This window comes from Tachypleus tridentatus, chromosome 12, assembly GCF_004210375.1.
Source record: "Tachypleus tridentatus isolate NWPU-2018 chromosome 12, ASM421037v1, whole genome shotgun sequence".
NCBI classification, from domain to species: domain Eukaryota; kingdom Metazoa; phylum Arthropoda; class Merostomata; order Xiphosura; family Limulidae; genus Tachypleus; species Tachypleus tridentatus.
In genome coordinates, this window is record NC_134836.1 from 120,202,816 (window position 1) to 120,215,054 (window position 12,239).

General features: G+C 31.0%; 1 protein-coding gene across 1 annotated transcript in view; it reads right to left on the bottom strand.

The window, feature by feature from the left end:
* The window catches only part of LOC143235747 (uncharacterized), a 159,571-nt gene that overhangs the window by 106,144 nt on the left and 41,188 nt on the right, over positions 1–12,239 (bottom strand). Inside the window, 3 exon segments of the mRNA XM_076473951.1 lie at positions 1,602–1,724; positions 4,776–6,340; positions 7,971–8,166. Of these exon segments, the coding sequence (XP_076330066.1) occupies positions 1,602–1,724; positions 4,776–6,340; positions 7,971–8,166 (1,884 nt within the window).

Consider the following 12,239-nt stretch of genomic DNA (forward strand, 5'->3'; position numbering starts at 1 on the left):
CCGGCGCTTAGAACTCAGAATTACTAACCGGCGCTTAGAACTCAGTATTACTAACTGATGCTTAGTACTCAGTATTACTAACCGGCGCTTAGAACTCAGAATTACTAACCGGCGCTTAGAACTCAGAATTACTAACCGGCGCTTAGAACTCAGAATTACTAACTGGCGCTTAGAACTCAGTATTACTAACTGATGCTTAGTACTCAGTATTACTAACCGGCGCTTAGAACTCAGTATTACTAACTGATGCTTAGTACTCAGTATTACTAACTGGCGCTTAGTACTCAGTATTACTAACTGGCGCTTAGTACTCAGTATTACTAACTGGCGCTTAGTACTCAGTATTACTAACCGGCGCTTAGTACTCAGTATTACTAACCGGCGCTTAGTACTCAGTATTACTAACTGGTGCTTAGTACTCAGTATTACTAACTGGCGCTTAGTACTCAGTATTACTAACTGGTGCTTAGTACTCAGTATTACTAACTGGTGCTTAGTACTCAGAATTACTAACTGGTGCTTAGTACTCAGAATTACTAACTGGTGCTTAGTACTCAGTATTACTAACTGGTGCTTAGTACTCAGAATTACTAACTGGCGCTTAGTACTCAGAATTACTAACTGGCGCTTAGTACTCAGTATTACTAACTGGTGCTTAGTACTCAGTATTACTAACTGGCGCTTAGTACTCAGTATTACTAACCGGCGCTTAGTACTCAGTATTACTAACTGGTGCTTAGTACTCAGAATTACTAACTGGCGCTTAGTACTCAGTATTACTAACCGGCGCTTAGTACTCAGTATTACTAACCGGCGCTTAGTACTCAGTATTACTAACCGGCACTTAGAACTTAGTATTACTAACCGGTGCTTAGTACTCAGAATTATTAGCTAGCACTTAGTACTCAGAATTATTAGCTAGCACTTAGTACTCGGAATTATTAGCTGGCACTTAGTACTCAGAATTATTAGCTGGCACTTAGTACTCAGAATTATTAGCTGGCACTTAGTATTCAGAATTATTAGCTGGCACTTTGTACTCAGAATTATTAGCTGGCACTTAGTACTCAGAATTATTAACTGGCACTTTGTACTCAGTATTTTTAAAACTGATTTCCCCATAAACAAGACTTATATAACTAGTCATTATACACTGAGATTTTATATGACTACTTAATTAAGAAGCCGCTGCTAGACTGTCGTGCAATGACGAGATGTCAGTTTGTCAAGACAGCTCGACTACCAGCAACATTTATATTTTTGTTCAGAACATCACCATTGAAAGTTTATGTTGTTTGTCAAATTACTTAGACCCTGTTTGAAAGTTACACTGTTTCTAAAGATGTGAGCAACCACAAAGGCAAAAACTATGAATAATAAAACGTGCTGTAGAAAGGTATGATGTATAATTTAAAAATCCTAACCACAGAGAATGGTGTGTAGTCTCCATGTACAAAAAGACTTAAACCACAAATCATGGATGTCAATATGTTGTGAGTAATAATAAAGAAGTTTCAATAAGCTAGCTGTGATCTTTCCTTTTGGGTAACTTTCACATAAAAATTTGGTAGGGTTAACGTTTGTCTTATGCAAGTTATTACCTTTTGGTTTTCCTTTAGCACCCGAAGGTCTTCTTCACTTATACTGGAACTCAAAACATTGCAATGTTTTGCTCTCAAGTTTTCTCTATTTAAAAAAAAAAAAGAGCTTTGGAGATCAGAAAGCTACAACAATCAAAACAGAAAATAAATTATTTTAACAGAATAAATTACAATATTTTCATAACTTTGGCATTATATTACTTAATAATGTAAATAGCCATATTTTTACCAAGACCAAATACAAAAAATATAACATGTGAATGTGTTCAATGTGATATTTAATGAAGAAAACTAATTCAGTGTTGTAGTATTAAGTTTCATATGTTCTGTAAATTGTCTGCATCACATTTTACCCACAATAACTACAGTTATAGTATGGCTATTTTAATTTTTTATTTACTATTATTACTGAAACCCTAAACTGATTTTAAAATCTCAAAATACAGAGAAAAGTTTTTGGCTCAAAAGCAAACAAAATTTCTCTTTCAGCAACAACTTAAAAACTTTTTTGTTACAGCTGCATTCCACAATAACTTTCCAAGTTCACAATATATTAAATTACTCTGATTATGGCCAAAAGCATTATGAATTCATTGTATCACTATAAGCTTGTAATTTCTATCACAGTGGTTCATAATATTAGGTACTTCCAGTTAATTTCAAATTTAGAATTGCTCTTACTGATGTATATGTTATTTATATTGTTATATAACTAATTAAAGATATTGAAGCTGTTATAAACTGAAGCAATACACGTATCAAAACATGACTCTGGAAATTTCCAATGGTAAAAAAGTAGCTTTCATGATCAACAAAAATCTGAATGTTCATAGAAAATTATCCACAGTTTTGATACCATAAAACAGATCTTCAAACATAAAATAAATATTGAAATAAATATTACCTGAAAGAAATTAAGCTGATGTTTTAAAATTAACAGAATGAAAAACAAATTCAGACAAATTCTACAGTGATATATCACAGTGTTATATTACCTTATTATGGAAAGTTTTCCTGTTACATATATAAACACTGTTGTAATGTCATTCCACAATTTGACACATTCTTATGAATTATTTAATAAAACTGATGCAAAATGCAATTCACACAATAATAATGCTTTCTTTTCTAATGTTTGCTATAGCCATGCACACCTATAGGCCTAACTTCAAATACAATACTTTTCAAAACTCTGAAACTACAATAAGTATAATATAATAATAAAGTTTAACAATACATTTCTTCAATTGATTACTACATAATGTACTGATTAACTCTTAGAAGCCCTAACACTCAGTGATCTGAATGCTTTTAGTCAATCAATGAGTGAATCAATCTTTAGTAAATCACCCTTTCTTGTATCTATACTGAACTATTGCTTTTGTTGAGTATGGCAGGTTTCTGGATTCTGCAAGTACCTATACAAACATTCTTGATCTAAAATCATCGTAATTAGCAGCTCCCTCTAGCAAACAACTAAATTATAACACAGAAGTTAGAGCTTAAAGCAATAATGTTTATTATACTTAGCCCATGTCACTAGTTTAGCCAACCACACAAAAGTTAACTGAACCCTTTGATGCCTAATATATTTTGTTGAAAATGTTAAAAATTCAATAATATTAGATAAAGGACATTAGACTAGAGAAGCACAATTGAATGAGAAATCTTGTTATTTGTGTTTACAGAAATAAGTGACATCATGTTATCTGCTATCTGCACTGTAGGGAAATAGACTTTGAACTCTAGCACTGTAAATCTACAGGCTTAGTGCTGTCCCATTGAAGGACAAGAGAAGTCTTAGCATTTAATTGTGTAAGTGTTCCAGATGTGTGTTAGTAAATTGACAACTTTGGACGAATATAAATACAAGAGTTAAGGGCACTCACTTTCAGTACTTAAGCCATTGACTAGTGACTTGCCATATAAGATATGGTTCCTCCCAGACAGTTAAATGCCACAAACAGTGTACAGCTCACAAAAATATGCATGTTTTAAAGCAGAAGCAGTGAAAAGATTAATAATTTAGACTAGTATTTTCATACCACAGCACTCAAATTCTCACGATATGTTTACAAGACTTAAATGCAGTAATAACTTTTATGACTAATTTCAGACAATCCATTTTACTACCAGATGAAAATAAGCATCAGACATTCTGTTCGAATGATCAGAAATGAACAAAAAGAAGTTATTTCAAATTACATACCACCACAAAATTGACATGTTTGTATTTGATAAAAAAAATCCAAACACTAAAGATTTATAAATGATTTGTAATGACAGTTAGAACTAACTACAAGTCTGAGAAATTATACTGAAATTTAAAGCTTTGCTGTGGTTTTTTTCAACAATAGTAAAAATTTTCAAATATGGTAAGAGAACTAAGGGCAATAAAAAAAAAAACAGTGAGAAAAATGAACATATTTATAAATCTAATTGGTTAAGAGTTGAAGCAGCACAGTAGAAAAATATTGTAAGATTATGACCAAAAATTTAATTTGATATTTGAATGACATTATTCTCAAGTTAAAAAAGAATGTCAACATGTAAACAGAAGGCTGTAGACTACAAAAGATCATTGTGTTGTGTTGGTGTTGAAAGAGTCAAGAGTGATGGACATCATCAACACCTGTTCAGGATACTGAACACTCCTGAAATGTGTTAGTACAAACAAACCACCTTTTTAAATTGTGTTTGATGTATATTTTCAGTAAAAAACAACAAAGGGGTTTCTTCCCACACTATATTAGTTACCTGCTGAAGGTACACAGCTAATGTTTAGACAATGATTAAATAAATCAAAACATTGATAATTCCCTACATGTAATGTTATATGTTCCTAAGACTAACTTCTTTTAAAGTTTCACATCTTGATTATGTTTCCTATTAGAGGAAACTGATCAATAATTACTGCTAAGTACATGTATCTCAATTAAATCCTATGAATCTATCTTTCTCTTTGTTTCTCTAAATTCTCAATGAATTTATACAAATACTTTTTAAAGATAACTCACCCATCATCTTCATCTTCAAGATCACTTAAAGATTTTGCACGTGTTTTAACTGTGATCAGGGAATTAATTGCTTGAAGTAGGTTTGAAATCATCATTTCTACTTTATGACCAAATCCTTTCTCAATTCCTTTCTCAACTAACTTAGATACTTCCATCAATAACTGTGTTTTTCTTCTTCAATTTTAGCACGTAACTTGTTGCTCATCTGTCTAGATTCATTTGAATAAAAAAGAGAAACCTCTTCCATTTCTAAGAAATGTTTTGAGAACAAGTCTCTGTTCTTTTTAAGAAGATCTTCTATTTTGTGCTGAAGTGCATCGACTTCCAAGGAATGATTAGTTTTTAGATCTTCTATCTGCTTTTGACTGGTCATTTTCTGTTCCTCAATCATTGCTTGCAACTGCTGAATCTCTGTTGAATGGGATGATTTCAATTCCTTCAGTTGTTTTTTGTGTTCTTCCTCTAACGTAGCACAAGTTTCCTCATGTTTTTCTTTTAATACTCTCTCTTGAAGCTGCATTTCCTTTCCGTGATACATCTTCATACTTTCTAATTGATGATGTAGTTCTGCTTCGAATGTCTTTCTCTGTTCATTGAATCTAATGTTCGTGTCTTCTATCTGAGCTTGTAAATCATCATGATGCTCTTGGATCAGATCAGCCATCTGAGAATTCAGTTTTGTTTCTATCTCTAGTTTATTTTGAAGTATTTCTTCTTTTTCTTTAGTCAACTGACGTATTTCATCTGCTTCACTGTCTTTAGAAAAACCAATCATTTGGTCGTTTTTATCTTTTCTACACTCTTGAAGAACTTTTAATTCTTTAGTGTGTTCTGTAATTAACTCTTTTACTTTTGTTACGTGTTCTTTGCATAACATGTCTTTTTCTTCAAGAAATTTTTCTTCTAGTTCACAACGCAACTTCTCAAGATCAAACAAATGATTCACTGAATCTTCATCCACAGTGGACACAAGAGCATGTTCACTTAGTTTTTTTCTTTCTTCTGCTAACTTTTCACAGTACACTTGCTCCAGAGCTCTCTTTTCTGATTCATGGCTAGCAATTAAGCTCTCTAAATCACTCTGATATTTTTTTTCTAGATTTGTTTTCTGACATTCAATATCCATAATTTGTTTTTCATGTTTCTCTCTCTCAGCTTCCAGTCTTTTTTGGTAACTGTTTTCAAGCTCTTCTTTTGATATCTGAAGTTGTGATTTGTACTCTACAATTTTTAATTCATACATATTGCGATAATGGTTATCAAGTTCTCGGAAAACATCTCCTCCTTCAGATGGAACCTTCCCAAATAAAGAAAGTCTTCCTTCTTCCAAAGATGTAATTGACTGGCTCAATGTTCCTTTAGATACTAACTGGGATCCACAAGATTCTTTCCCTGAAGCAAGGTTCTTGTCATCAATCATGGATTTACAATTTAAACAGCCGCCATCTTTACGAAGCTGGGCTACCAAAAGCTGCAACTGCTGATTTTGATATCCTGCAGTATCCAACTGATGGTTTAAGATTTCAAGTTTTCCAAGCAGCTCAGACTTTTCTGCCTCAAGAGATTTGAGTTTTGAGCTCATACTTGCTTCTTTCCCAAGTTTATCCAGCTCTGCATTCATCTCTTTGTGGACAGCCAGAACAACTTGGTATTCATCTAGGACTCTTTGTTTTAGTTCACCAACATTTTTTAAATGTACACCGAGAAGACGCTGATGCATGGCTGTTGTAATCAAATAGCTATGGTTAAATATCAACTTTATTATGAATGTCTACAAAATTAATATGAAACAAACTATAAAGAACATAAAAAACATTACTGAATAATACACTCAACCATAAGTAATAGAGTAGAAATGTTAATATTTCTAATGTCAGTTTCTAAATACATTTTTCAAACTTACTTTTTCACATTCAAACTTAAAGATACTTTAATTAACAATATCTAATTAACAGAATTTTGTAATAAAAAAATAGTAAGAACACACAATATTTCTAACAATAATTTATTTAAAGTTACATTCCTATCCTCTAATCAACTGCTCAAAACCTGTTTTTTTGTTCTAACCATAAACATATTAACTCTTTGGTTTAAACCCATCAATAACTAATATTTACAGGGGATTATAAACAAACATTTTACATAAGTTAAAACATATTCAAAATTAAACTTGTTTGGAACAAAACATTTCACAGAATGTTTCTGAAACAGTATATTACAGTCAGTAGGCAGTGTTTATTCTACCATTTTTGATGTACAAAAATAGGAGAATTATTATTAGAATTAACTTTTGTATCTTAATTTTTCCCTGCATTTTTTTTTATTGACATCTCCACCCTAATACAGAAATTGTGATCTGGTTTAGAATTCTGCACAAAGCTATAGAAGGGTTAGCTGCACTAACTGTCTCTAATTTAGCATCAATAGACTGGAAAGAAAACAGCTAGCAAGCATCATTCATTCCTAACAAGTCTTAGGTTACTCTTTTACCAAAAAATAGTGAGATTCACCTTTACATTATAAAGCCTTCATGAATGAGACAGCAAGTGTGTTCAGTGATGGGGATTCGAACCTGCTACCAACAGACTGCGAGTTAAACACCTTCTCCATTAGGTCTTCTCAAATAGTGAGTTCATTCGTTTTTCTTTCTGACCTTGTATTTTACTTATGTGCTCTATTTTTGTATTTTAAATTTTATAAAGATTACTTGTTACATGTTCAAACACAAACTTCTGTAATTTTAAATTTTTAAACCTGTGCTGCAATTCTCATATTGTTTTTGATAAATTTACACACACACACACTTATTTTTCCTTTTACATAGTCAATTTCTTTCACATTTTCTTTTCTTTACACAGCTGGCAAGATCAGTAAACATGGCCCACAAACTTCAACCTGTTCAAAGACCCCACTAACACTGATCAAGGTTTTGTTGAAGCTATATTTTCATTCCTTCTTTAACTTCATTCACAGCATAATACAAACATTGTACAAAATATTAAGAACTTTCTTCCCAACATGTGTTTTCTTACAGTGTGTGTGTGTGTTTTCTTGTAGCAAAGTCACATCGGGCTATCTGCTCAGCCCACCGAGGGGTATTGAACCCCTGATTTTAGCATTGTAAATCTGTAGACCTACTGCTGTACTAGCAGGGGGGCCCTTCCCAACATATTTAAAATTAACTTCCACTGTCAATTCATTCCTGAATTTGAAATATACTTACAAGTAAACTTTTCCTACTTGTATAGTTTCAAATGACTGACAGACAAAGTGTAACATTGAATATAAAATCTATAGTTATTATTTATGTTCTAACAATCTTATTAACACACATATTTGTAATTAATATTACCTTTTGCCTCCTTCAACAGCAACTCTCTCTGAGTCAAAAGACTTTCAAGTCTCACATCAATCAGCTGAGAGTTTCCCATACCTTCATCAGAGGGTATGGATATTTCTGTTGAAGACACTGCTGTGGTCTTCTCTTTGATTTCACCAGAGGCTTCTGTTGAAGGCATCACCATGGTCTTCTCTTTGATTTCATGATATCATTTCACCAGAGGCTTCTGTTGAAGCATAACATGGTCTGTGATATCATGAGAGGCTTCTGTTGATTTCACCATTTCACCAGAGGCTTCTATTGAAGGCATTACTTTGGTTTTCTCCATTATTTTATTCAAATGGGTCAGGTAAACTGTATGCCAATGCTGAGTTAAATGCTGAGAAGAAATAATTACTGAATTCAGAAAGCCAGTAAATGCACATAGAAGAATATTTATTATTATTTTAACTTTATTCTAAATGTCCTGAAGACAATTATTTGTTAAATTACAAGTAAATAGAGCTGATAGGAGCACCACCACATACAGTAAAACATGAAGAACACAGTAGTATTTTGTTTTATCATGGTTTCTTTTTGTCATGAAAAGGTATCCTTGTTTAACTATCTCAGTTCCATACAGTTTCATTTTTATCCAAATACAAATATATGTTGATTGGAGCAAATGTAGACACTCTTAGTGCAAGTTTTGTTTAACACCCATAAGTACAAGTAAAACAAATACCAGATGCATAATGCTTCCTTTGGAATACACAAACTGGACACTTAATTATCTTTGTCCAGTCCTCGAGAAACATGATGAATATCAACTTTCCCAAGAAAACTTTCCATTAAAATCAGAACTCAGTTGTATATGTTTTAGGACCTACTTAAAGTTGTGTAGTGTCACAGATATGATGTAGGACCTACTTAAAGTTGTGTAGTGTCACAGATATGATGTAGGACCTACTTAAAGTTGTGTAGTGTCAGATATCATGTAGGACCTACTTAAAGTTGTGTAGTGTCACAGATATGATCTGGGACCTACTTAAAGTTGAGTGTCACAGATATCTTAGGACCTACTTAAAGTTGTGTAGTGTCACAGATATGATGTAGGACCTACTTAAAGTTGTGTAGTGTCACAGATATGATGTAGGACTTACTTAAAGTTGTGTAGTGTCACAGATATGATGTAGGACCTACTTAAAGTTCTGTAGTGTCACAGATATGATGTAGGACTCACTTAAAGTTGTGTAGTGTCACATATGATGTAGGACCTACTTAAAGTTGTGTAGTGTCACAGATATGATGTACAAAGAGATATATTTCAATCACATTAATTAGATTAAAGAAAAGCTAATACTTGTGTATTGAACGTACATGCATGAGTATTAGCTACATGTAAAAAATACTTGATACAAAATACCAAGGCACTCTAAAACAATAACAACCTTGTTATTATATTTACAATTATTGTAAGGAGTTCTTAGGCTGGAACATTTTATCTAGCAAAATCTTGTATGCGTTTATAGTTATTGTTTAATAATAAAATACCAGTCAATAATACATAACACAAACATAAATAGTCCTAACTTTATTATTGTGAAACACATTAAAAATCATAAATACAAACTCTGTTAGATGTTTTGAATCCCATTAAAAATAAACATTAGCCCAAGGTCACAAAATAACTCTTACGTCCTTGTATTCCCAGTACTGATATAAAATTATCCACCACAAAGCCATGTTTTAATTTACTTAAACATCGATAAAACAACAAATAAAGCCTTCCTTTTTAAAAATTCCACAACTACATTTCCCATTTACAAAAGTAATTATACACAGATATTAACTATAAAGGGTTCATTATTTACAGTGAGTCTTGTTGCAATAAATTAAAACAATGAATGTCTCATTGTTAATTAATAACTTATAAACACACAAACCAAACTCAATGTAATAATTAACCAAAATGTACAAGCTGAGCAACAGAATGTAACAAAATGAACAAAAAGTTTTCTTGCTTTAGTTTCTTAAATTCATTTTCCCAGAAAAAAAAAATGTATGTAGAATTTTGTTCTCATGTAAAAATATTTATTTTAAAAGTTTGTGTTTTCCTTATGTACAAACTCTAATGGTTCTAGACATGTGTTTGTGTGATCTGTTGCCTCCTAGTACATTTGTTTTTTAGTATATGTGTTAACTATATCTTCATTCAAATTCTTAGATCATGAAATCTGATTAATTAACAGGGAATGACTGACATTTTGATTATATAAATATTTTTAGTCATTTAAGTGTGTGGAATTTAGAGAATTGTACACGTGTGTGTGTGTGTGTCTTCTTGAAAAACCATAACTAATCTTCCAGATTGCTGCTTAACTTAATCATTATAAATCTTAGTTGGAAGACAAGTTTTCTTTCCTCACAACTTAAATAGTAAAATGTACAGGTAACAAATTTTGTCTCAACTTCATCAGTTCTACTTGTTTAGCTTTCTGTCAAATTCACAATAATGTATAATTAAGCATATGAAGTATTCGATGACAATTATCAAAATACGTATACATAATTAACATTACTTACAATGAAATAAAACTTATAATTTTGAAGACTAAGCTGTAGATTTTAACATGTAACAATGCCTTGACTTCCTTATTTGTGTTCAGACAAAGGTAATACAGTATGCTTGAATTTTATAAATCAGGAAAAGACAAAAAATATGAAATCAATCAACAGTTACAAGTCCATAATTTAAAGTTATGGTAAGTATATGGAGAATCAACATGTCATTTAGAATTCTGAAAAAAAAAAAAAACAACTTATCCAACACTAATAATACTTCCAGATTCTATGATATACTAATAATTTTTTGAGTCCAATCTTGAAGTGACATGGTTTTAATAAAACTCTAACACTACCTTTAAAATGACAGGTGGTACAACTAACTGAAAAACAAAAATGAAAATTTTTAGAAACTTAAGAATGCTTTAAATTATGATAAACATCAAAATCTACAGCCTCGTCTGATCTAAACATGAGCATCAGGTGTGTGGGGTCAATCAAAGCCAGACCCAAAAAATATACAAACCCAATAAAGTCATGAAAAAACATACAAATCAGAATTATGTTTGTCAGAGTACCGATGCTGCAACACCTTTCAGTATTTCTGTAGTACCTGTATAATGTTTTATTTGTATTTAGTTTGTACTATAAGAGAGGATAAAGTTTTTTATTTGTATTTGGTATGTACTATAAGAGAGGATAAAGTTTTTTTTTGTATTTAGTTTGTACTATAAGAGAGGATAAAGTTTTTATTTGTATTTGGTATGTACTATAAGAGAGGATAAAGTTTTTATTTGTATTTAGTATGTATTATAAGAGAGGATAAAGTTTTTTGTTGTATTTAGTATGTACCATAAGAGGGATAAAGTTTTTGTTGTATTTAGTTTGTACTATAAGAGAGGATAAAGTTTTTTGTTGTATTTGGTATGTACTATAAGAGAGGATAAAGTTTTTATTTGTATTTAGTATGTATTATAAGAGAGGATAAAGTTTTTTGTTGTATTTAGTATGTACTATAAGAGAGGATAAAGTTTTTATTTGTATTTAGTATGTACTATAAGAGAGGATAAAGTTTTTGTTGTATTTAGTATGTATTATAAGAGAGGATAAAGTTTTTATTTGTATTTAGTATGTACTATAAGAGAGGATAAAGTTTTTATTTGTATTTGGTATGTATTATAAGAGAGGATAAAGTTTTTGTTGTATTTAGTATGTAGTTTTTGTTGTATTTAGTATGTATTATAAGAGAGGATAAAGTTTTTTGTTGTATTTAGTATGTATTATAAGAGAGGATAAAGTTTTTTGTTGTATTTAGTATGTACCATAAGAGAGGATAAAGTTTTATTTGTATTTAGTTTGTAACTATAAGAGGATAAAGTTTTTTGTTGTATTTAGTATGTACTATAAGAGAGGATAAAGTTTTTATTTGTATTTAGTATGTACTATAAGAGAGGATAAAGTTTTTTGTTGTATTTAGTATGTACTATAAGAGAGGATAAAGTTTTTATTTGTATTTAGTTTGTACTATAAGAGAGGATAAAGTTTTTTGTTGTATTTAGTTTGTACTATAAGAGAGGATAAAGTTTTTATTTGTATTTAGTATGTACTATAAGAGAGGATAAAGTTTTTGTTGTATTTAGTATGTATTATAAGAGAGGATAAAGTTTTTGTTGTATTTAGTTTGTACTATAAGAGAGGATAAAGTTTTTTGTTGTATTTGGTATGTACTATAAGAGA